The 26,079-nt window shown below is 43.0% G+C and overlaps 2 protein-coding genes across 5 annotated transcripts in view; one reads left to right on the forward strand and one right to left on the reverse strand.

Moving 5' to 3' along the window:
• Window positions 1-1,678: 1,678 nt before the first annotated feature.
• LOC116325366 (ataxin-1-like) lies at window positions 1,679-17,132 on the forward strand. Of its 4 annotated transcripts, none has more exons than XM_039619761.1 (3): window positions 1,679-1,785; window positions 8,324-10,391; window positions 11,969-17,132. In XM_039619761.1, the coding sequence occupies exons 2-3, from the start codon at window positions 8,586-8,588 to the stop codon at window positions 12,662-12,664; spliced, it is 2,502 nt and encodes an 833-aa protein (XP_039475695.1). In that variant the 5' UTR covers window positions 1,679-1,785; window positions 8,324-8,585; the 3' UTR covers window positions 12,665-17,132. The 4 variants fall into 4 exon arrangements, with proteins under 4 accessions (XP_039475695.1, XP_031602081.1, XP_039475694.1 ...); XM_031746221.2 differs by lacking the exon at window positions 1,679-1,785 and adding an exon at window positions 4,384-4,782; XM_039619760.1 differs by lacking the exon at window positions 1,679-1,785 and adding an exon at window positions 4,384-4,773.
• A 1,682-nt stretch (window positions 17,133-18,814) lies between these two features.
• The window catches only part of itga8 (integrin, alpha 8), a 42,430-nt gene continuing 35,165 nt past the window's right edge, over window positions 18,815-26,079 (reverse strand). The window contains exons 24-30 of the mRNA XM_031746266.2: window positions 23,898-24,003; window positions 22,448-22,606; window positions 20,781-20,897; window positions 20,556-20,669; window positions 20,339-20,440; window positions 20,126-20,248; window positions 18,815-20,038 (exon numbers count right to left, since the gene is read on the reverse strand). Of these exons, the coding sequence (XP_031602126.2) occupies window positions 19,949-20,038; window positions 20,126-20,248; window positions 20,339-20,440; window positions 20,556-20,669; window positions 20,781-20,897; window positions 22,448-22,606; window positions 23,898-24,003 (811 nt within the window). The 3' untranslated portion in view covers window positions 18,815-19,948. The remainder of the gene's footprint in view (window positions 20,039-20,125; window positions 20,249-20,338; window positions 20,441-20,555; window positions 20,670-20,780; window positions 20,898-22,447; window positions 22,607-23,897; window positions 24,004-26,079) is intronic.

Raw genomic sequence — 26,079 nt, forward strand, 5'->3', positions numbered from 1 at the left:
GCTGGGATGTTTAGTTTAGTTGTTGTATAGTTTTACATTATTTTGCTTGAAAAGATTCATCAGTTATCAAATTTGATTGTTATTTCCTGTCCATCAGTCCACCAAGGACTCTGTTCAAGGTCACTGGGAACACAACAGCTGTACTGTAATTAAACCTGCATAGGGACATGTGCATATTTAAAAACAACTTTTTCATGTAAAACTAATGAAGCCTTAAAATACTGACAAAAAATGTATAAAAGGCTCACAGAGCCTGGCATAAGAAGCATTGAAAATATGGGTAAAATAAAATATTGTTTTTTGTGCAAACCTCCTTATAATACAGTAACAGTGGGTTTATTACAAGCTGCTGAAAAGAAAGTAACCCAACTACCATTCAGAAATATCGTGTTTTTATTTAATTTTGCATGCTACTTCATCTTTTTATTATTAATGTGACACTTTCCACCCCACTCCGTTCCCCTGTGGCGTTTTTGATCAGACTACTTTTGCAGACAGCTGATTCATATATTTGTTTCTTCTAGGCTGGACTATTGTACATTCTTTTTATAGTGTTTTTCTAAAAGTTCCCTGAAAAAAAGCCTGCAGATGGTCCAAAATGCTGCAGTGAGAGTACTGACCGGGGCTACAAAGACAGATCATGTTTCTCCCATATTGGCTTCTCTTTATTTGCACCCTTTAAAAAAATGAAGACTTGAATTTAAAATCCTTCTTCTCACATAAATAGCCTTGAATCCCAATAGAGCACTTCACTCTCACATTAACTGTGGTTTCTCGAGTTTCTGAAAGTAGAATGGGAGGCAGATCCTTCAGCTTTCATGCACCTATTCTGTGCAACCAGCTCCCAGTTTACACTGGGGAGACAGACCACATCTCTATTTGTAAGATTAGGTTTAAAAGTTCGCTTTTTGATGAGTCAGGACTGGATGACATGACCCTGAACTGTAGTTTAGTTATGCTGCAATCAGTTCAGGCTGCTGGGGACTTTCCATGATGCACTGACCCTTTCTTCTCCACCCCCTCTTTTCACCACCCACATAATTTACTACTGCTTGCTATAAAGTTTTGTCTTCTCTCTCATGTTTGTGTTCTGTCCCCGTTTCGCCAAACCGTCCTTTTTTTTTCTCCCTAACCGGTCCAGGCAGATGGCTAGCTGCCTTCCCCCCGACGCTGGCTACCAGAGGTTATACTTCCTGTCAAAAGGGAGTTTTCCCTTCCCACGATCACTAAGTGCTTGCTCATAGGGGATTTTATGATTATTTTCCCTCTAACAGTGTTTTTATGTGTCTTTTACCTTGCAGTATAAAGCACGTTGATGTTGTAAATCGACGCTATATAAATAAAACTGTATAATTTCATAATTCATAATTTTTTGATTTTTGGCTGAATATTTATTACATTATGTCAGTGCTGTTTTATCTCTCTAGTTTATCTGAGTGTGACTTATTGAGTGGAACACGTATATCTGCTGAACTCTTTGGACAGATGTTCTGGGGAACATTTTGAGAAACAATAAATGACCTAATGGCTACAAAAACAACTCACTATGGAAAAACAAACAAACAAACAAACAAACAAAAAGAAGTTCCGTTTCCCAAATCATGTGACCATTTGCATCATGCAGGCTTCCCCTTAGTTGTGTGTAGTAGGAGCACTTTTGCATGTCTGGACATGCCTTCCGCAGTAGTGGATGTTCACTTATCCCCGGTAAGTGGTGTGGATGCAGGACAGAATGCGGGTAATGATGCTTGGATAATTGTTTCCTCGACACCCACCAGGTTCAAGGTAGGCCTAATATGATGCATCTCTTTAAATTTAAAGCTCAACCTTGAAAGAGTTGCCCCAGAACTTAAATTGGTACTTGGAAATGTTTAGCTTTAGAGTGAAGGTCACGCAGTGGTATTGCCCGCAGCAAGTGGAACCCACTTGAGTTTTCACGTTTTTTTTCCCCTCGCTGAAAACTACTGAGTGTGTGAGTAGGAGAGAGCGTAGACTCGGTGTATAGGAACATGTGTGTGTTTACAAATGAAGGGGTACGTTGTTTATTTTGTTAGAACGATGATGTGCTGCTGCTAAAATCACTATCTATTACTAGTGCAAGTACTCCAGGACTAGTACGGTCGCTACTGCACTACTACAGTGTAAACATTTTGGTTTCATGCACTCACTCTCATTATGTGTGCACCATACTGAGAAATGTTGCTTAGACTATGCAGCTAGGCTAGCAAAACAAACCTATCAGGTTGGACCACAACAATCAGCATCCGATATTATTCAGTGTCTGTGAAGATGTCAACAGGGACTCCATATTCTGATCTGTGGTGAAAGCTTTCCCGACATACTAATGCAAGGAAGCCTTTGATCGAGATACAAACAGCCAGACACATTTGAAAGCTCTGTCTTTATGCAACTTCACGCTTGATTTGATCTCCTCTATACACTGCACATTTTTTTCACCCCATGCAACTTAAGCTGGATTTGTGAATTCTCGGAAGGCAGCCTGTCAGATCACTTGTCTGACATTAATTCTGACCTTCAGTTTACAGTGAGCCATTTCATGGCAGTGCAAACCTCTGTTTCTTGTTGATGGCCGTATGTTTCACAGTGGGTTTTTTTTGCCATGCTGCTTTCGGTTCCCTTTCTGTGGGGATAGTGTAGGTCCTGAGGTTTGCATTGGCTTAGCAGCATCTTGGTAGTAATATGAGTCATTGTAGGAAGATGAGGCTGTACCCCTTTGGCAAGAAAGACACACTGCAAGTTTATTTTCTTTTTCTTCTCAGGTTCAACAGCTGGAAAAACACAGCTTCAGTTTGTACATTCGGCATGTGCTTCTGCATGCTTGTGGTCATTTGTGTCTCTGTCTTCCAGCTCGCTGAAGCTTCTGGCAATATATCAGGGTCTAATGTCTACATGGAAAAGTATGCATTTATGGTTTCGCCCGTGCAACACAAGAATTACAACTTTATACATATATATATCCATAGGTCCCACATCCTTTTCCTGTAACACTGGGATTGCATTTGCAGTAGCATTCCAACAGTTCCCTATTCTCATCGGTTGTGATGCCTTCTTGTTCCACTAGCTCACTTCTCATCAGAATTTCCTGGTTCCTTAACACGTGCAACTGTGTTCAGTCATATTTTTCTTGATTGTACTGAGGTAGACTTGGGGGGCCTTGCCAGATGCCACACGCCCTGGTTAGGATTTGAACTCCTGACCTACAAACAAGTGACGCCCTATGAGAACACGCTTGGTGACAGTGGGAAGAAAAAAACTCCCTTTTAACAGGAAGAAACCTGCAGCAGAACCGGGCTCAGAGAGGGGCAGCCATCTGCCACGATTGGTTCTGGATAAGGGGAAGAAGAGAGGAGAGAAGATACACTGTGGAAGAGAGCCAGAGATGAGTAATAACTAATGATGAAAGAGTGGTGTGTAAAAACACAATGTGCGAAAAAATGTGAGTGAAGAAGAGACACTCAGTGTATCATAGGAAGCCCTTGCAGGCCAAGGCCTATTGCAGCCTAACTAAGGGTGAATTCAGGGTCACCTGATCCAGCCCTAACTATAACATTATATATATAATTTTGTGATTTTGTCTGTGTAATACTGGGCTTATTGATGCAGTAGAAATGATTTGCTGTATTCTATAGCCTATTTTTTCCCCATTCTGCATCCTCTAAGAGCCTCCCCTGCTTGCCTCACCTGCAGAGGCCCAGAAAGCTGGCTGGCCTGGTGCTGAGTTGCCTCCTTGTCTTTCTGCTGTGAACTGCACAGGATACGCAGGAAGCCTTGAGGAGGGCCCCGGTGCCAACTGGCCCTCCCTGCCTGCACCAAGGGAAATATCTTTGGGGAGTCCTGGGGAGACCTATGGTGGGTGTACTCTGAGCCATTTTGCAGCTGAATAGAGGCTGAGAAAGTAAACTGTAGGCCAGCTCTTAGGGCAGATTAGGAGATTTGGCTCTACAAGAGGAAAAATGCATATGAAAATGAAAAAGTGCAAGGCGGCGCATTAACAAAGCTTTAGTGTACTGAGCACCGCAATCCTCTGCTGGCTTGTGTGTGTCTGCATGTATGTTTGCAACATTAATATCCCACGGTTGTTCTCATCCATGCAGTATCTGCCTGTGCAAACCCTTTCTGAATCTCCAGCTCTCCCTCCCTCCCTCCCTCGCCCTCCGTCTGTTGCGCCCTCCCCCTCCCTGCTCTCGCTCTCTCTCAGTGTGAGCGTAGTCTGGGCGCTGAGCCAAGTAGAGTGTGTTTTTTTGAATGAATACCTGATGCGGCTGATGAGGCTGGCTGGGGGAGGAGCTGTGTCAGTGGAGTACTGCGAGAGAAAGAAAGAGGAGGGAGGGAGAGGGAGAGAGGCAGAAACACACACTGAGTGAGAGAGAGAGAAAGCGAGAGAGAGAGAGAGAAGCAACCAAGCAGAGAGGGAGCTGGCGGTCTGGTGGCCTTGCATAACACACGTTAGAGCAGCCTTGCACGTAGGTCTTGGTGTGAGCTCTAGAAGTGGGGAACTTCCTTTACCGTCAGCTCGTTGCAGGGGCAGCATACCCTCCAAAAACCGGAATTCAGAGGCAGAGACAGAGAGAGAGGGAGCGAGAAGGAGGCATAACAGGAGCAGCTTTACAGCACAGGCTCCAGGAGAGGAGAGCAGCACAAAGGAGAGAAACGGGAAGAGGAGTCCTACTAGGAAACACGTCTCTAACACAGACGCACACGCGCTGACAGGCAGGAAGAATCCTCGGACATGCTCTGCAAGCAGTGGCTGTGGTGAGACTGGTGAGCTATTCTTAGTACTTTAAACAGAGGAGAGGAGGAGGAGGGAGGAGGAGGAGGAGGGGGGGTCTCTCTTTTCTTCTTGATTTGTGGCATAGTAGTATTTTCTGCCCTGCTACTACACTCATGCGCTCTCACTGTCATCCTTAAGCCCCCCCAGAGGCTACAGCTACAGCCACAGCATCAGTCCCACTGATCTGACCACAGTCACAACCAGCCGCTGGGACTGAACAGCAGTAACCACGCTCGTTTGCAGGGGTTCTAGCTGAGAAGGGGACGCATGTATGCATGCACCCGTCTGCTGTGTGTCAAGCCGTGATGCAGAACTCTGGAGTCATTGTGAAGACAAACAGCCTGAACCCCAGTGCCTGTTCTTACTGTCTGCTTTAGTCTGCCACACAGTCAAGTCCGCCTCTTAAAGGCACAGGCGCCACTGTTGTACAGAGAAGGGGACAGTAAAATGGCTCTTTTGAATATTAGAAAAAGCAGTACGCTGTATTGATTTTCTTCCCTGTGCTTGAAGCAGCAGTAGGTGAAGTGAGGTCCTATTTGCGTGCAGCAAATCATAAAACCGAAGCACACATTGTCTTCCACAATACCTCCCCCTTCTGTTTCATGCCAGAGCTCAGATTGATAATGATGTTTTTGTTTTCTATATATAGCCATTTGCTGTGCAGGGTATTCACTAACTGTCTGTGTCTGCTCTAGCAGGTGAGCCATGATGTATACTCTTGACAACAGGTTCATCACCCCGGGGTCATTGCACTAGCTTTCTGTGTAAATATTTGCCTAGATCTAAAAGATATTGTCATCAAATAATGTCAGTGCCTCTCTGCATAATCTGACTCCAGAGTAATGCTGCTGCTATGAAGCTGTGATCAATGCAAGGAGTAAATAGTAGGTCTGGGAGAAGACTCGGAGCTCTGGCGGAGGAAGTTAAGAGGCGGGGGGACTGGAAGAGCTGGCAACTGCTGCATAAGAGAGGAGATGTAAGTCTGCTCGGGGGGGCCTCTCACCTAGAGACAGCACAGAGAAGAGGCTGAATGAAATCACCTCATCCGGACACACACCGCTGCACAAACCTATTTCTGTGGTTTATGTAGCTTTTTTGTGTGTGTGTGGGAGAGTATGAAAAAAAGGGAAAGGGTGGCTCCATCACTCAGTCTGAGCTGAAAAGCATCAGTGTGATGAGTGGAACAGAGACAGTTCTGTCCACCCTCTCTCTCTCTCCCTCTCTGTTGTCATCCCTCCATGCATGTCTTAAAGGTGTCAGTCCCGGTCCGGGAGACTGACTCGGGGATCCCGTGCTGTGTGGCTCGGTGTGACACTCACATCTTGAAAGCTCGCCTTTGTTCTCCATAGTATCGCATAGGCCTTATGTTTGTTGGTGTCAGTGTTCTAATAATAGGCTGACGGTGGAAAATCTAGAGAGGTTTTGGCTGCTGAGCCGTATGCGCGTGTGTGTATGTGTAACTGTGTGTAGCGAGTACTGTGTCCAGGAAAGGAGAGACAGCTTCCTGTTTTAGTCTGTTGACACTGATGGTGTGTTTTTGTGGCGTTTGAGAATCAAAGCATGCTGGCTTTGTCTTCCAGCGCTGCTGTGATGATAGGAGGTCCTTGTGCTTCAGATGTGATGTCATTACGATGTTGACACGGTGTTGCTGAGGTGGGGTTGTTGCCACCGAGCGATGCCGCACAGTGTCTCTCAGACTATAGCGGCGGCTGCGTCGCCGATCGGGGATCTCTCAGCGAGGCGGGGGCAATGGCGCTCTGATGCTGCAGGCGCTGCTCAATGTGGGTCAGGAGAAGCAGCGTTCTCTGTCTCCTTCTCATTCCCTATTATTCCTCCTTCTTCCCAATTCCTAATCTTCTTTTGTCTCTCCCCTCACTCCCTCGCCTCCTTCCACATCCTGTCGTTTTGCATGGCATTTCTCCTTCTCCTCCCCCTCATTCTCCTTCTTTCTTTTTCTGCTTCTCTTTCTATCTCTGCTGTTTCCCCCCCCCTTTGTTACATCTGGTGGCTCTACTTGTCTGCAAGGCTAGATAAATTGCACAGGGGTTGTTGCTGCTTTTGGAGACAGTGACCTTGCCAAAGCTGGTGTCAGGGGTAGATGTGTTTGAGTAAAAGAGGACCAAGATCGTCTTCTGTGTTTTTTTCCCCCTCCTTCTGTTTTTATATAACATGTCTGTGGTTGCCTGCTGTACTGAACCTCGGCCGTAAGATGAAAATACACTTTAGCATTTTCAAATAGTGGAGCTTCTATGAAAGGAATGGAGGAAGAGAAAACGAATGGAAGGATGTATGTGTGTGTCATATAGTCCATTTCAGTCATGCCTCTGGCTAATGAACAACTCAGAGTCTTGTGCATTGACCCAGAGATAAGCCTGAAGGAAAAAAAAAAAACAGTCTCTCAGTAAAAGAAATAAAAGAAACACAAAATATGAGCCAAAATACTGCATGTTATTGTTGTTTGAATTTATGGAATTTGCATTTCCCTCTATATGCATGTTTTACAGATATCATATCTGCGAGTGCAGATGCCTGAATCTAAACTGAACCTTCCACTAGCTGCTAACTAACCAACCCCCTATATATCAAACTTTCCTCCCTATTCCTGTGAATAAACACATCGTTTCACTTCTCATTTAACTCAGCTTTCACTCGGCCTCTTGCTAAACCGGACTGTTACCAAACTCATTCATTGTTTGTTTTCCATCCTGTATTACATTGAACTTTGATACACTTTACAAATAGGGTATAGATGGAAAAAAAAAAATCAAGGCTCTTGCAGAATGTAATACAATCAGATTTCAAATTGTTGAAATCTTGTGTGCATATTGTTTTTGCTTCATTTTCTAAAGTACCCATGATGCCAAGGTCTTAGACTCTTAAAGTAAAGACAAAAACATATGGTCCTCTGAGGCTGTTTCTCTGTGTGCTGTTATCCCTTCACTCTGCCCTGCTTTCTTACACTAGAGCCTGGAGCAAGATAACAGCCAATAGCAGTGCACATGAGACTGCACACAGACACGAAAACACGGCAGTTCAGAAAACTCCTGCCTGGTGAAAACATGAGAAACCTTTTCCACATTATGCAAATGATGACACACAGCATTGCACTGTATTTTCCTGTGAATTGCTCATGGAAAGGCAGGCTGAGGGTTGAACTATGACTGACGAGTCTTTGTAGATCCTTGCAGATAGTATTTGGAGTCTACTCACAGAGTATCGTGTAGCCTACACAGACTGCACTACGTGTTGTGTTCAAGCACATAGACTGACACGAATCACCTGCAATGCTTACACTAGCTACCACCTAGTGGCAAAACATGGAGCAGCAGCTTCACAAACATGGAAGCAAGGGGGTAGTGGTTTTGTTTTTCTTGTTTCCACCTCTGCAGAGTATTTTGAAAATATGGTTAATAATCGCTGCCTGAGCAGACTGGGATATTTCTGCAGTGCCATTAGACTAATGAGATTTAATTCTAATTTCAGTTTATTTGTTTAGCACAAATGCTGACGTTAGCTTCTCTCTGCCTTCAGATTCCTATCGACATTGTGGAAGAGGCGGATCGATCAGAGATGATTCCTCATGAAGTCTTTGGGGCTCATTTTGTGAGCAGGAGTGACTCCATCTTCTCCGGTGTGAGACCCTGAACAGTGAAAACAAACAACAGAGGCAGAGTCACCAAGCCCAGACAGGCTGGCCCTTCATATAACCACTGAGGGGAGGTGAGACAGAGAGAAAGTAGCCTCAGAGGGACCTAGAAGCAGTGCCAGGGAATATTAAAACCGCAGCGGCACAATGAAATCTAACCAAGAGCGAAGCAATGGATGCCTTCCTCCTAAGAAGCGTGAGATCCTGGCTATGGAGCAGAGGCCAGTGGTAGTAGCAACAGCAACACCACCTGCTGCAGTTGCATCTGATAGTCCCCACACAGAAAACCTAGCATGGCTGGCCAGTGTAGCCAGTGAACGCTGCAAATCCAGGGAAGCAGAGAGCCCCCGATGTCCCGTCTCCTCTGCTTCCTCCTCTTCTCCCTCCACTTCTATTCCTTCTTCAGCCACACCTATATCTGCCCTACCCTTGGCCTCTCTGCCTGCAGTTTACCCCGCAGCCCTACCCCAGCAAGCTGGAACAATCCAGTTTGCTCAACTGGGACCTAATGTTCAGTTCATCAGCTCTGGGCCCTATGCAGGATACATATCCTCTCATATCATTTCAACAAATGCTAATTCTGTGCAAAACAGCTCGACCATAGTAGGACAGCGTCCCCAGCTGGATGGTTACACCACTGCCCTTATCTCGCCCAACACCAAAGGGGAGCAGCAGTTTCAAATAGGCCTCTCCCCCACTGAACTGGCCCCCGTGTCACTCCCAAGCTCTCCTCAAGTCACCAGCCAGTACATCCACCTGGACAGCAGAGCACCTCTGACTGTCAGCGGAAATGCCGTCGCCTCACCTACGGCCCAACTTCAGCTCCACCCTCACACAGCCGTCCTCCCCCAGACGCTTACCCTTGCTCCTTCCCAGCTCGTGGTCCAGTATGCAGATGGTTCAGCTGGAAAGAAATCAGAAGGGCACGCTAAGGCTGTGCTGAACGGGGAAGTGGAGGTAGCCAAACAGGCAAAAGCCACTAGTCAGCCAGCAAACCATCAGCAGGTGCAGAGTTATGAGGCCAGACATATTCTCCTACCTGCTGACTATGGCCAAAACCCTGCAGGACTCCAGACCTCTTTGGTGCTTGTGGCCCAGCCCAACCATGGAGCTGAACACGAACCTGGCTCAAATAAGATCTCTTTAGTCCAGACTGAGAAAGGAGGGATTTGCTTGGGAAAGCCAGTGTCCAGACCTTCGTCTTTTGCCTCCTTTTCTTCGTCAGAAGTGGTGAAGTCTGTTGCTCCACATACTGTCATCCAGACCACTCTACCCCCTGACGAGATGCCAGCCAGTCTCTACTCTTCCACGCAGGCACCGATCATTGGCTATATCACAAGTGCAAACCAGCATACTGTCAGCTACCATGCAGCACTGCCTCCGCACCTGGTCATCCCGAGTGGCCAATCCCTCCTCATTCCAGTCAGCAGTTCCAATAACTGCGCAGAAATGGAGGTTAGTCGTACTGTAAGTGCCCTCACCGCCACCACTACCCCTCAGATATCCACCGCCATGCCTCATGCCTATCTGGCCACAGCCCTGTCCAAGTGTGAGGCACTAGGGCCAGATGGAAGTCAACCACCCACCGCAGTTGCACAGGCTCCAGCATTGTCAGTACTGCCTTCAAACCCGATTCCTGCAGTGGTGGCTACTCCCTCCCCGACTCCCACTCCGGTTCCCGCTTCTGTCCCTGCTGCCATCCAGGCCTCCCCCTCGGTTTCCGCTTCCTCCTCTCCTGTGGCGCTTCCTCCTTTCTTCATGCGGGGCTCCATCATCCAGCTGGCCGATGGAGAGCTGAAGCGTGTGGAGGACCTCAAGACAGAGGACTTCATCCAAAGCGCTGAGATTAGCAGCGAGCTCAAGATTGACTCCAGCACCGTGGAGCGTATAGACAGTGGTCAAAGTCCTAATGCTGTGGTTATACAGTTTTCTGTAGGAGAGCTCAAAGCCCAGGTAAATGATGTCACATTCATTTTATTGTTTGTTTTTTAAGAGTCTTTGCAATCTCTAGTCTTTGGCACCCCCTGGTGAAAATCTCAAAAGATACATTGGCAGCAAAAATCTGTTGTGCGTCCAAACCATGAAATCATGAAATCGTTGACAGCATTTCTGTAACAATCCACTTTTGCTTAAAGCAGCAAAGTACTTTAAGCTGCAGTGTTTCAAAATTCATCCATAATTTAGAAATGAGGAAATTAAAAACACTCTTCCTGCTGCACATCTTTATTTTCCAATCCTCTATCTCGCTGTTTTAGAACAGACGCTAAAAATAGATTTTACACAACACAGCACTATGTTTGAAAGGCTAAAAGTCATTACTTTTATAGATGGATGAATCTGGGCATGTTACAGTTGTTTTAAAAGCCATATGGACTTCAGCCTGACTGATTCTAGAGTATTAAGGTCAACGAATGTCACCAGAGCTAAAAAAAATAAATAAAATCTGACAGAGAAACCCACACTCAAGTGGAATATTTATATATATATAAAATATTTTTTAAAAATACAATATATAAAAAAAGTCACTGCTGCTCAGATTTTGACACTTTAAAAAAAAAAAACACTTTCTATTTCAGTCAATTCAGTTCAGTTCATTTTTGTTTATATTGTGCCAAATCACAACAACAGTCACCTCAAAGGTGTTTTAGATCTGCGAGCAAGCACTTGGCTACAGTGGGAAAGAAAAACTCCCTTTTAATAGGAAGAACCATCCAGCAGAACCAGACTCACGGAGGGCCTGCCATCTGCCTCGACTGGTTGCGGAATGAAGGGAAAGAAAAAAAAAAGCAGACAAGTAAATCACTGTACTCATTTTAGTTGTTTATTAAGTATGGATTTATGTTAAATATATTGTAGAGTGAACAGCTGATGTTTATGCATCGTTAACAAACACTAAACATAACTTTGTCATGTTTCATTACCGATGCAAATCTACCAATGCCGTTGGCTTAGGCAATCAAGCATTTGTTTTTCAGTTGTTTTTTAATTGTAAGGTAAGCATTTCAAATCCAAGTCCCTATGACTCCATTTTTTTTCCAATTTCTTTTGCCTTTGTCTCCTTCTTAAGTGAATTATTTGCTGCTCTTGGGGCTCAATTCAATCCAGGTGGCCCAGTAAGCAGTGACAGCTTGACAGTGAGCTACCATCCACCGTACAGGGACCCTGACACTGAAGCAAAAAATAGAATCCACCCACTTTAACCTTTTTTTTTTCTGTGCTTTTTCTACTTTTCTTTTTTGTACTACAAAAAATACACCAACAGAATAATATCCTGTTTTATTAATATGCTGCATGTATTTGACTTACGATGGTTTTTGTTTTCCTATGGTGGACTAGCGACCTGTCCGAGGTGTGCCCCGCCTCTCACCCTGGACAGAAAAAATAGACTCCAGTCCCCTTGCAACTTTAAGTTAGATAAGCAGTTAAGAATAAAGATGGATCATTGAGGTGGATGAATAGATGGTTAAATGTTTTCAGTGCGTCTTTTGCAGAAATCTGACTGACTCTGTTGTGCTTGTTCTCCTGTCCAGGTGTGTGTGGAGGTGCTGGTGGAGTATCCTTTCTTTGTCTTTGGCCAGGGCTGGTCGTCGTGCTGCCCTGACCGGACCACACAGTTGTTTGAGCTGTCCTGTGCTAAGCTCTGTGTGGGGGATGTGTGTGTGTCGCTGACCCTCCGTGGGATGAGGAATGGTTCTCTAACAGACAGCCCAGCTTTGGGGAACAAGCTAAAGCCCGGCCACCTCTCTGACTCCTGTCACAACATGGATCCCAATCTAAGGAACAGTATGAGTGCAAACTCTGTGGGCAGTAACAACGGTCTTCTCATGAAGGCTTCCAATGGAGACAGACTGGAGAGGCAGCAGGCCACTGGTCCGGGACCAGGAGTAGAGCTACCAGCAGGATTGGGAATACTTCCGGGACAGGCAGAAGGGATCTACAGAGCTGGACCTGTGCTGGCAATCTCTGGGACTGGAGACGTAAGACAGGAATCAGTGAAAACAGACGTGTCTACTCTGTCTAAACAACAATGCAGTGAGGCAGAGAGACCTGCAGTCCGCAAGAGACGCTGGTCAGCACCGGAGCGAGACCAGACTGAGAGAGCTGAGGACGAGCCTCCCGTGACTCTGCCCAAACCCTCCTTCCTCCCTCATGAGGTCAAAATCAGCATAGAGGGCCATTCACGTACAGGGAGTGAAAGATGCTTGAACAAAAGAGTAGACTGTTGAGAGAATTTTAAAGAATTTTAAACACCTGCGAGATGGGTTGTGTTTAGTCCCCACCCCCAACCTCCTTGTTTCTCTCTATCCAGACTACTGTAATATAAGACTGAGTTTACGCAGTATTTACATGTTTTCTTTTCTTTCATACAAGTCTGATACATATAATTAAGGACAGTGGAATACCTTCATAAGTGGTATCACACACAAGATCAGTGCAATCAATGCTGAAAGCAAAAATGAATGCAGAGTGAATGTTGAGTACGAATGGCTGGCACACATCTGAGAGTCATTTGGTTTGCGTGTCACATATCATAAGCTGGCTCTCCGTTGGAGATGGACTTTAAACATGGTGGATGCAGGTCAGTTAACCATTTAACAAGAGCAAGCACAGACCCTGACGTCAGTGTTTAGAAAGTCGGTAAATATATTTCGGTTTGGTTGTGATTCACTGTTAATTTGGTTTGTTGTGGCGCGAGGGAGTCAAAGAGAGACCTTCTGATGTTTTGATGAGAACGCTCAGTCATAACAACGATAAACTCTGAGTTTTAGATTATTTGTCTTTTTATGCCGTTACAAATCCATATGCTACTGCAGGTGGCCTTGTCTGTGTATGTGTGTGTGTGCGTCACTGAGTGTTTGTGCCTGAGCGTTGGTCTCTGTGTGTGTGTGTTTTTTTTTTCCATGTCTGTTAAACAGACCACAGGATTAAAGCGTGCATGTTGCTGGAAGCTATGAGCTCAATTGTTAACCTGTAAATCAAGACTGATAAGGCCTGAATGTAAACCACTCAGTCTGTCCTCAGTACTGACTCGTGAAGTCGTGCACGCGCTGTTTGCCACGCCACTCACAAGATAAGGTGACGGCAGCTGCACATAGATGCATTCCTCTGGTAAAGTTCCTTTGTTGACTTTGCCTCAATACCTTGACCTTGAGTTTTAGTCTCCTACTCCCTTTCAGTGACTGCGTGCTTCACTAAATTACATCTGTCGTTAGCTGTGGCTGCTGTATACAGTGTTTCAGATCCATACAAACAGAGATAAATCAAGGTATTTCTATCTAATAAACTTTCAGTTAATTCCTGTGTGGATTGAGCCCTAATACTGCAATGCAAAACATAGCTGGCTAACTGCATTAACTAATGAGGCACCCGGAAGACACAGAGCAACATTCATTTGGAGTGTTTTTCAGACAGCCAGGAAGACGTTAAGTCCACTTTATCATACTTTTTAGCTTTTTTTTGTAACCACTTCCCGAAGAGTATATCTGGCTCTTGCTAATCTCTGCATCACCAGCAAGTTGCTGACACGCTTGTCTGCTGTTTGGTGCTGGACAAGCTAACTGAAATCAGCTCCCAGTAAGAGTGGAGAGAGAATGTTGCAGGCCGCAACTGCACAATATTAAACTGAACGATGCTGAACAGCTCTGTGGCTTTCTTATTATTGCAGTGAGCTTGCTTTCATTACAGAATCTATGGCCTTAGATCTATAGTATGTATCTAGTTCACAGCAGCACATGGTTCTTTGGGTTTTTCCGTTAAAAACCTTAAAGGCGGTGTGCCTTTCTTAAGCCCGTACATGTATTTCAGAGCACTGCTGTTCCGATTAAAACAGCAAACGTTACTTTCTGACAGTAGATTAGTGGACATGTTATTTCTTTCCTAAAGAAATATCCTACAATTCATACTCAGGAACAATATATGTCTGTGTGCGTGTGAGCAGCCAGTTTATGCCGTGTGTGTGAGCGTGTGTGCGTGTAGGCCTGAAACAATGTTGTGTGTGTCCACAGTCATGTGTACATGTGTGTTTTGACAGCAGCACTTTGATGAAGCATCCGAATGGAGTGTGGTGGCGGTGTCCCTCCTACTCAGCTACTATTAGATATTATGAGAATAACTGACTGTTTTTCATCGCATCACATGTCCTAAAGGTTTATCACTGAGAGAGAGAGAAAACACATTATATAGCGGAGCAGGGAATGTAAACACACATTGGGCAAACTTTATTTTTGATGATTTATAGAGCTACTATTCAGAGAAAGAAAGAGAGAAATGCAGAGTTAACTAGCCAGCTAGTGTTGATCATGTACAGTGCATTGTAATCTAGAAAGTGTACAGTGTGTATTTAACCCTTATGTAGCCTATGTACTGTATGTGCCACGGCGCCTCCTTCTTCAATCATTCCATTAATGCACCAAAACCAAGTGGTCCTATCGTTTCCGTCACTTCTGGTATTGATCAAATGTCAATGAATGTGCTATACCTCTTCATAATTAGGGCCTCCTCAGACGTAATTTGATTTGCACACTGCAACGTTACAGTATGTGTGAATATGGACTGCAGTTTCTCATAATAGCCATTGAACTCCTAAAAGGTGTTTATTGTAAACCCAAGTAACCAGACTGTTCTGTTTGTGTTTGACTGCTCAGGCTAAACACTGCCCAGTGACTGTTCTCCAAAGCTACGTGGTCTTATATCCTACTCACTGTTACAAAGCAGAGCTCCTGTTTGATCCATTTCTTTTTCCTAGCCTGGCCCATGTTTGTATTTTCCTAAAGCAAATTATTTTTTAACTACAGACGTGTAAGGACTCCATGACACAGGAAAAACATATTTGAAATGTTTAATAGAAAAAAATGTTGTTGTTTTTTTATTTTTTCTTATTGTCAACAAATCTCTTCGCTGCCCCCTGTCTGTGGCATCAAACTATACTCACTCCTACTGAATAGTTGGTGTTCAAAGCTAAATCATAGTTTATATTTCATTTGACGTAAATTAGGAACTGAACCATATGGACAAAAGTACCAGACCACCTGCACATTGGACCTACAGGAGCTGCTTGGCCATGGAAACCCATGCTATGAAGCTCCCAGCGCACAGTTTTTGTGCTGATGTTAATGCCAGAGGAGGTTTGGAGCTCTGCAGTTACTGAGTCAGCAGAGCGTTTGTGACTTTTACACACTATACGCCTCAGCACTTCCCGCTTTGTAATATAACCACTTACAGCTGATCATGTAGTATCTGGGAGGGAAGACGTTTCACTCTCTCAACGTCAGTGAGCTCTCTAGAATGACCAGTTCCTTTACAAGTGTTTGTCAAGGCACACATGACTAAGTGCTTGGTGTTATGTGACAATGGGACTGAAAACACCCCCAATACTTCTGTCCATATGGTGTATTTCCAGCTGTAGATTTAGGTGCTATCTTTGGTGAGTATGTGTGGACCTAACTAATACAGTATTCAAGGTCATTATAATGACAGCATTTTCAACCACTTTTGAATGTTAGTCATGGTTTCCTTTGATTGTGGATCTTCATGTTTTCATGTGTTTTCTTTGTTGACAATAAGAGAAACATGTTACCAGTCTTAACTTCAAAAGCCCTGCAGAGTCACGCAGTTATTGTTGGTAGTCAGTCCTCTACTCAGCTGTGCGTGCTGTGAATGAAATGGTGTGTATTAATAAAGGTAAATAAAGGTGGACATCATCACACTCTAATGGGGGCAGAGTTTGTACTTGAAAGGTTGGTCTGCACTTGTAGCCACACGTGTAAGCGCTTTACTGTAAGTTCAAGACCTTTGGTTTCCCCCCACAGCAGCCATTATGACACAAAATGATACGTAAATGCAGAAATCACATGAATTATAACGCTGCACCTAAACAGAACAGATGGTTCATTAATGTCAATAATAACTCCTGCTTTTTCCAGCTAATTCATGCCAGAATGGCTGCTGTGAAGTAGGTCCATATCACACTGTTGGAAAGGTTTAGTAATAATATAGATCCAACCCCTTTTGCTCTAATTTATATTCTAAAGATGGGCCCCTTAGAATATGTAATTTTCACAGCTGTTCTGTACAATGTTGAATATGGCATATAGGTGCTGCATTGTGGTGATCTATGGAATTGCACTTTGACATGTGGGTGCGTGCGTGCGTGTGTGTGCGTGGGGAGGGGTGAAAGCGTAACTGATAAACACAAGTAATGTACAGCATGTCTGGGAGGAATTGTACGCTACCTGTACAACATCTCAGCGATTTGTAAATAGCCAAAGTCTTCCATTCTAACGTTGGTATGACCTTGTTGCCAGTGGAGAGGAAAAACACTGATCCCCATGTACAGACCTTTAAAGTGACATTTTATTTCTATAAATACTTCATCATTTATTTGACACGGATACAAGATACTGCTTCACCTAAGATATTTTCTTTTTGCACCAGCTCAAAAACCCAGGAAATAACGGGAGTCAAAGACTAAAAAAATAAAAATAAAAAAATATTTTGTAATTTGGGTCTGTTTGGATAAATCTTAGCTAAGATAGAGTATGTCCTATATGCGTACATTATGTAGTAAGTATCAATAATGTTCCTTTATTTTGATGGTGTTGATATTTGCTAGTCAGAAAACTGTTAAATCTTTACTCCAAATGTTTGATTTTACATTTGATCAAATATATTCAAAGAAATAAAGAGATGATAAAGAATAAATGCAGCACGTGTCTTTTCATGTTTACTTTCCACAAGATGTCCAGGATCATCCTACAACTCCTTGTTTACCATACTGTAAGGGTGAAGGTGGGGAGGGGGTGTTTTTGTGTTTGTGAGTGACAGAGGTAGGACAGGGTCCGTCGGCTGTGTTTTCATGTTCAAATGAGGCTTACCATCTGTGAGAATATGATAAATGTTTCCACTCGAGAGATATCCGATAATGCCTTCGCTTCCACTCTCCTGCTTTGATATTTCTGACAACGATCTTTCGTATTCTGAATAGCAGTCACAGCGCTGAAGAGAAGCTCTTTGAAGATTGTGATTGCCGAAATCTTTGCTGCTAAATAATAAAAATCCCCTTTCGTTTCTTTCTCATAAAGCACTAAATAGCGTGGGTTTAGTGTGGCTGCCCATTAAGTCTCAGTTCATATTGAGAACATGCACACATTCATATTAAATGAGCAGATTTAACTCTTGCAGGATAATTTATCAGGAACGTCTTCGTGTCCTGAAAACCGAGAACTTGAAGTATATTAAATTTGAAGTTGCTGCTCCTTAATGGAGAAACTCCAAGTGAAGTGAAAGGTAACATGCCAGAAACTACAATGAAGAAATCAGCTTTGGAGAAATAAACTGTATACAGAGTGTCTGCACGTCAAACTAATTTTACATTCTTAGCCACACCCACTTAAATCTTTGTCTCTCTACATGATAAAGAAATGCTGCTGTAGTAAATGACAGAAGTTTCTCAGTACGGCTTTTTGGCCTTAAATTGTAAGAAATAAACGTGGAAAATGACAGAAATTTATTTTTTAAAGCCACTGTAAAAAACACACATTTCTATGTTGGATAAAGGAACAAAACAGGAACTTTCTATAATTTAATTGTTTATTTATTACTTATTTACTTTGGTGTAGTATGAGAGGCCATAGGTGAGGTCTTCAGAAGGGACGTTGCAAAACGTATGAAAATACAGTAAAATATCCAAAATTTATGCCTTCCTCCACTTTTACCAAAGCCGCCCTGGCGTTCCTCCCACAGACCAAAGACTTGCGTTTGGTTAATTAGCGATTCTAAACTGATATAGGTGTTAACGTGAGTGAGAACAATTGTCTATATGCGCCCTGTTGAATTGGATAAATGGAGTAATAAAAAAATGGATGGATGAACTATAAAGCCCTTTACATGCCATCATTATCCTCTATGCAGAAAGTGTATGGCAAATGCACGGCACGAGATGGCACTGTGTTTCCTTAGATAACATAGTTTCTTTGCACAGACACTACTACACTCCACCACCTGGGGGAGCAAGAGTCCTTTCTCTGATTTGGAGACCGTAGACTTAAACACAGAGGACTGAAATACCCAATTCATTTATTATCCTTGGGTGCAAAACTTCTTTAAAACTTTGTAAAGAACTGCAGAGGCTGTCATATTGGAAAAAGAACTCGTTAACCTTGCTCCTTTGACAAGGCACAAAGCTATTGTACACAGAGCCCATCATGTACAAAGTTCTTTACTAGTTTTCTGTGCACTTAGCAGAAAATATAATTACTATTTCTTTAACTTGTAAGCGGACATGGCAATGTGAAGTTCAGCAATCAATCAGTAATCAAGCAACACTTTATTCTAATAAAACTTCCCAGGCGATACAAAAATCGGAAACAGCTCAAACGTACACGTTGACTTTTAGTTTTAATTCAGGGAAATGCTGATGTTCTCACCGCTTTGTTCTGCATGCCTGTGCAGGATACAGATAATTAACAAACATTAAACGTACTGTTAAGTAATACACAGTACAGGCAGTAATGTACACCATCTCTGTCTCGGACTGCGTTGCGTTTCTGATGCGGACCGTGGCTTTGCAGCAAGTTTTTGAAGTCTTGTCAACCGCTATTTTTTTTAAAGCATCCAACATGACAGACAAAACTTTAATTATCAGGACAGCGCTTCAGCCGTGAATATGCGGTCTGTTCCTCGAAGATAAATTCTATACTCACTATAAGACAATAATAAGTTATTTTGTTCTTACTGGTATCACTTTGTTCCTCTCTTTTTGATTGTTACGTGTTGGCTTAAATCAGTCTAAAGAAACGCTCCATTCAGCAACAATAATATCGCAATTAATCACTTACAGTATGCACACAAACAATGGAAACGTTAAGCTCTAATAAAATAATGCCAGTGTAAACAAGCTTAAGTATCACACAACTCTCAAATTATTGCACATACATTCATAAATATACACTTCAACTTTGTGCCTTTTCTGTTTATGCATGTGGCTGCATCTTATGTGTGTGTGGGTGTGACTTTGGATAAATTAAATCTGGTGGTGATAGACATCAATAACCGAATGACACAAATGACACCTATTAGACGCGTATGTACAGTACCTGCACACACACCCACTTACACACACACACACTCACAACAGCACTTGTGCATAGATCTAAAGTCTCTTTCTCTGTTACTCACACAAAAATGTGCAGTAACAGACGCATTTAAAGCATTGTTTTGGTAACAAAGTCCAGTCTGTCTTCAGTTCTGGTGCTTCATCGCAATCTATAAACAAAAGACATGTGTGTGTGATTGAGCTTGTTAAGTGTGCTGGTCCCACTCTGTCTGCTTTGGTCCCAGTCTGTGTGGAGCTGCAGTTTTCAGTTTGTCCTTTCAGTCCGGTTGATTCACAGAGAGACCTCCAGCCAAGGAATGTAGGTCCCGACTAATACAGATCCCAGATCTGATTTAAGTCATTCAGAAGGTGCGCATCCCTCCCAAACCGCTGTCTTACAACCAGCAGCTGTCACGTCTTATGCATCACCTGTTTGATCAGACGTCAGTTTCTCCTGGTCAGAGATGTCATCATCGGCAGGTGGCCGCGCCCGGTCAAAGAAACCACACTGAGGGAATCACATTAGCCAGTTAGTAGAGTTTTTAATAATTAAACTACCACAAGGAGTTCTGAGGATAGTGGATGATGTATGTACCTTCCACATGGCTAATGTCAGGATGGCCAGGACCAGCAGCCCCAGCAATATGGCCAAGATGATGACCCAGAGTGGAACAGCGAATGACACATCAGGAGTCCCCCATAACACCAGAGTCCCCATCTGCAGAGAAAAAAAAATCTGTCTATACATTTTTCCTTATTTCTCGAAGATTGGCACAAAGACTCATTTTTATTGTTCTTTTTATCTTACCGCGGTTCTGTGCTGAGGCAGCGTGGCGGGCTGGATGCGATAAGGCATCGATGTGACCGCAAAGGACACGGTAGAGTTGAGAATGTAGGGGTCATTACGCCGCTTTAAGATAAAAAAGTTATTATTTTAAAGGTGGCATGTTACATATCAGACCTTCCTGCTGAGAGAGTTGAGCGATTAAAGTAAAACAAAAAGTTAGCAGAAAAAATCAACTGACCTGCAGGAAAGTGTGCGCCCAGAGTCGCGATCGGATCTTTACCACAGCACTCTGCCCGCGATCCAACCGGCCGACCACACACATTATCTTCAGACAGGAGACATTAGTGCAGTTCTGCATAAGGAGAGGGTTGGTGGAGGGAGAAGAAATATATCAAAGACCTGTGAATGGCTAAACAACATTTGGCTTAGTTTGTTTTCTTTAGAGACTTTACAGTTGGCTCACCAAGGTTTTATTGCTGTAACCCTGAGCGGTGCTGACAGATCGTTTGTGGCGGCGAGGACGACTGCTGGTGTTCCTCAGGAAGCCCAGTAATTCTGGTGTGTCCTGGAGAGTGGAGATCTGAAACAAACGGGAAAATGTTATCAATACTCATTGTTCAAGCAAGTTAAAATAATCATTTTACATTTGAAAGAAAAGAAAATTTGATATATGATTCTCCAACTGGTCGCAGCAGATGGCTGCCCCTTCCTGAGCCTGGTTCTGCTGGAGGTTTCTTCCTGTTAAAAGGGAGTTTTTTCTTCCCACAGTCACCAAAGCACTTACTCGTGGGGTGCCATATGATTGTTAGGATTTCCTCTGTTTTGTCTGTATTATTGTAGGGTCTTTGCCGCCTTGAGGCAACTGTTGTTGTGATTTGGCACTATATAAATAAAATTGTCTGCCTTCTTGTATGAAAGGTACCTTGTAAATTAACTTGCCCTGTCTGTTTCAGTGCTTACAGTTTATGGTGCTAATTTAATCGTACTCTAACATGTGTTAGTGTATTCTGTCAGTCCAGACACTTTATCAAAACTCGTTGTTTCACCGCAGCCTTTTTTTTAGGATTTTCTAAGATGTTTTAGTAGACATAATAATATTACACAAAACCTCCAGCTGAGGAATAAAAAAAGCAAAATGTTAAGAAATGTCATTGCTGATCTTTAGTCGATTGAAGGGTTGAAAACGATTTAATTTCCTGGTCATACCATGAAGCTGAGAACAGCGAAAAGCAGACATGAGCGAACAACCTGAGACTCTTGAAGTCACAACTCTGAGATTACAGATAAAGAGCCAGAATGGTTTCTCCTCTAGGTGTTTGTCTTCACTGTATAATTGCATTTAAATATTTTAAAAACTGGACCAGTTGTGTAGGACATGAAACTACTATGACTCTTACATCAGCTAAGAAAGCAAAGGATAGCAACAACAGGTATGCCTTTATCTTCCTGCAGCTCAGTGATTAGCGTCTCTGCCCCAGAGATGGCACTCAGAAAACAAGCCACAGATGCACGGCTAACTGATTTACCCACTGTCAGTAACACTGACGGTGAGACGCCAATTACATAGAAGGAATTTGGAGAACATTATGTGAATCTCTTTGCTTGTGCGATCTTGGCATAACACTCTTCGCAGTCAGGTGAAAGAAGTAACTACTGTAATCAGTCTCCTTAGAGGACCTGACACATGCTGCTGTTTTCATAGATGATTACACATTCACATTTTCAAATAACTCCATGTTTTCTTTTCCAATTACCCTACGCGTGATATCATAGATACTGGAAATGATTCCAGCTCTCATTTCTACTGGTAAACATAACAATCCATCTTACTTCTATGGAGCCTATTGGGGAAAAAAAACACACAAAGAACACAAGAATAGGTTGGAGTGAGCGGGCATAAATGGTGCCATTAAGGGATAAAAAAAGATACAACTAATGGTATAAATAAAAAAATGTAGCTAAGTCGGTTTGTATGAGTAGGTGCTGCAGACAATCAGTTAGAAATGCACAATGTGCAAACATACTCACTCTTATTAAAAGCAAAACCCCCACATTTCGTTTTTGAGATTGTTTTCTGGCTGCATACGTGTGTTGTACTCTGTGTATTGCGCACTGTATATTTCATGTTACCTGTAGACCATGCGGGTTAAGGCTGGTGTTTGTCCGGCAGCTCACTGGTCCGTCAGTTTTAATCTCCATGGCATACAGCAGGTTCTCATCACGGAAGCGAGACGGCCAGCCAACGTGAAGCTCAGCCTCCCCGATGCTGCTGGGACCGGAGTTATGGAGCTGCGGGTGAGAGCGAGGCGGCAGAAAAAACAGGGAGACTTGTCAGTATTCTCCGGCCTCGGTCTCAAGCGGCCAAAGCTCTAATCAGGTTATCATAACTGTGGGATGATGAAACGGGCCACCTGTGTTTTCATAATAATGAAGATAATACTAATGCAGCCTTGAGTCTCTCGGGATTGAAATACAAGACAAGTAAAACCTACACCATCACCAGCTTCATCATTCCACATCTAATTTAGGATGACTGAATTATGAGCTTAAATGAACCATCAATTCAATAAACCCTCTTTGTACTTGCCCTTTCTTTGTCTGTGGCTCACACACACACACACACACACACACACACACACACACACACACACACACACACACACACACATATATATATATATATATATATATATATATATATATATATATATATATATATATATATATATATATATATATATATATATATATATATATATATATATATATATATATGTCCTCACATATACACACGGTCATTAACACTGAAGCAAGTCATCCAAACAGGACATGATCCTGTTGCTGCAGGGCAGGAATTCTGCAAGAGGAAAAGAAAAAAACCCCTCTGTCCTCTCTAACTAGAAGCAGCTGCCCACTGGGAAAAGTACGGCAAATGAAAATCATTATCAGCTGCGGGACAGACCAGACACCGCAGCGCTCCGGTTCAGTGAAGCTGCCATCCATTTAAAATAAAAAGAAATCACATGTATAGGAGACAGATGCACATATGCACATGCCCCTATTGTTAAGTGTCGCCGGCCTGTCTGCCACCCCCCCCCCCACTATCCGTTTGTCTCTGTTTGACCTTGTTTTTCCTCTTAATAATTATTATTTATTACACTATGCCCAGTTAAGAATGTTTGCATCCATCCTCCCTGCTCGCCTTGTTTCCTAGTTGCTCCTGGTTCCCGCTGTCTTGCTTTTTCCTGCCTTCGCAGCAGTAATTACTCTTCAGCTGGAGACCTTCGATCAGCCAGAGTTTAATTCTTTATAGAGCTACTGGTTTTACTGTGTGTCTGTGTGTATGTTACCGTTTCCTTCATCTTGCAGAGCCCCTACCCTTTGATGTGGCCTAAAACACAAGTTTCCACACCTATTTTCCTCTTTTCATCCAAGACGAGACTTTCTGAGCAGCACGTTAAACACAAAATAGCTCACCTTTTACATTTCTCAATCTCTTCATCTACAAATTCATCCTGTTCATTTCCTCACAGCTGATTAGACTGCCCAGCTGTGTTTCAGTGTGAGGGAGGGAATTTACCTCATAGATATGTGTGACTTGTGGTCCAACATCATCCTCTTTAATGGGCTTCTCTTTCGGTTCCCAGTTTGGGAATGGCAGCACCACCTGAGAGGGATGAGACACCCTGGAGAGAAGAGAGAAGAGAAACAGCGTGGTGATAATAATGCATATACACATGGATAGGTTTGGACTTTTTCTAAGTGCTTTGCACATATAAAGCCTGATTTAATACTTTTCAGTTTTTATTAGAAATAGTGTGGTTAAAGGCAACAGGAACTTTCTAAATTTGTATTTTTCTTATTTCTAAATATGACGAGAACAGACCATTTAAAATATCCCTGACAATGCTGCCTGATTATTCGGTGCAGCACCAATACTAACTGGCTTAGTTTTAACATACACTCACTGGCCACTTCATTAGGTTCACTTGTTCAACAGCTTGTTAGCACAAATATCTAATCAGGCAACCCCACAGCAGTAATTCAGCACATTTAGACATGCAGACATAGCCAAGTCGATTCGGTGAAGCTGAACCTGAGGATCAGGAGGGGGCAGAAAGGTGATTTACGCAACTTTGAATGTGGCATGTTTGTTGGTGCCAGATTTTCCCACACAACCCTCTCTAAGGTTACAGAGAAAGGTCCAAAATGAGAAAACATCCAGTGAGCTTTGCTGATGTCAAAGGTCAGAAAACAGCCAGACTCCTTGAAGCTGATAGGAAGGCAACAGTAACTCAAATAACCACTTGTGGTAAACAAGCTTTGCACAAGAGCATCTTTGAATGCACATGAACCTTGAACCACAAGACCACACCAGGTCCCACGCCTGTCTATAATTCGCTCACCAAAGTTGGATAAAAGAAGACCGGAAAATTGTTGTCTGGTCGTATGAGTTTCAATTTCTGCTGCAACACTCAGATGGTGGAGTCAGAATTCGTTGTAAACAACTTGAAAATATAGATCCATCCTGAATTGTTGTGGTTTGGGCTACTGGTGGTGCTGGTGTAATAGTGTGGAGGATATTTTCTTTGCACACTTTTGGCCCTGTAGTACTGAGTAAACACAGCCTATCTATTGTTGCTGAGCATGTCTTTTAGGATCACAATGTACCCATCTTCTGATGGCCGCTTCCAGCAGGATAACACACTGTCATAAAGTTTAAATCATGTCAAATGGTTTCTTGAAGATGACAATGAGCTCACTGTACTCAAATGGCCTACACAGTCACCAAGTCTCAATCCAACAGAGCACCTTTGGGATTTGGTGGAACGGGAGATTCCCATCACGGATGTGCAGCTAACAAATCTGCAGCAACTATGTGATGCTATCGAGTTAATATGGACAAAAACCTCTGAGGGATGTTTCCAGCACTTTGTTGAATCTATGCCATAAAGAATTAGAGCAGCTTTGGAGGCAAAAGAGGAACCAACCCGGTACCAGCAAGATGTACCTAATGAAGTGGCATTGTTAGTGCAGTTATATATATATATATGTATATATAAAATAGTAAAATGTTTGAAGATTTTTCTGGTGTGGAAATGTCAGTACTGTAGGCTATAATTGCCTCTTGATGATGACATTCTGATAATTTCATGGTAGTCTAAGCTAAGTGGGCAAAAATGTTTACATTCCCCACTGTGGGCATAATGTTTGTAGCTAAGTGGACATAACTGAGCCAGTTTAGCAAACAGCAGCACTCCATGGTGAGCTTAATTAAAATATCTTACTTAATTCTAGGATTAAAGTAGACATCGCATCAGAGTGAGGCAAACACCACCCCCACTAATAACAGAGAATTAAAATGTGAATTGCTAAATTTCAAATGTTCATCTGAGGAGTTCATCATTTTTACAGTGCAAACATAGGAGCATGCTCTCCTCTTGCTTATACCAGGTCCCGCTGTGTTTGTGTGTACGGCTGACCACACCCAAACAACAACAAGTAAGGCTCCAAGCTTTGAAGTGTGTGTGTGTGTGTGTGTGTGTGTGTGCATCAGCAGGCATACGGGAATCCATGAACATGCCAGCGGCTCCGAGGTTTTCCATGTGCACGTGATTAGCTTAGATTTATGACTAGAGATGTGTTTTTATACTCTTTGTTTCTATCTGCAAATGAACAGGGGGCACAAATTCAAGCATTTTAATAATATCCTACAATAAAAATAAAGAAGTTCAGCCTGAAACAAGATTGTCATATTAACA

The sequence above is a fragment of the Oreochromis aureus genome, linkage group 11 (genome assembly GCF_013358895.1).
Source record: "Oreochromis aureus strain Israel breed Guangdong linkage group 11, ZZ_aureus, whole genome shotgun sequence".
Taxonomy (NCBI): Eukaryota; Metazoa; Chordata; class Actinopteri; order Cichliformes; family Cichlidae; genus Oreochromis; species Oreochromis aureus.

Excerpts from the sequence above, each read along its gene's own strand:
- LOC116325366 (XM_039619761.1), top strand. The coding sequence starts at position 8,586 with ATGAAATCTAACCAAGAGCGAAGCAATGGATGCCTTCCTCCTAAGAAG. Across the intron at positions 10,392-11,968 it reads TAGGAGAGCTCAAAGCCCAG|GTGTGTGTGGAGGTGCTGGT; the intron begins GTAAATGATGTC and ends TCTCCTGTCCAG.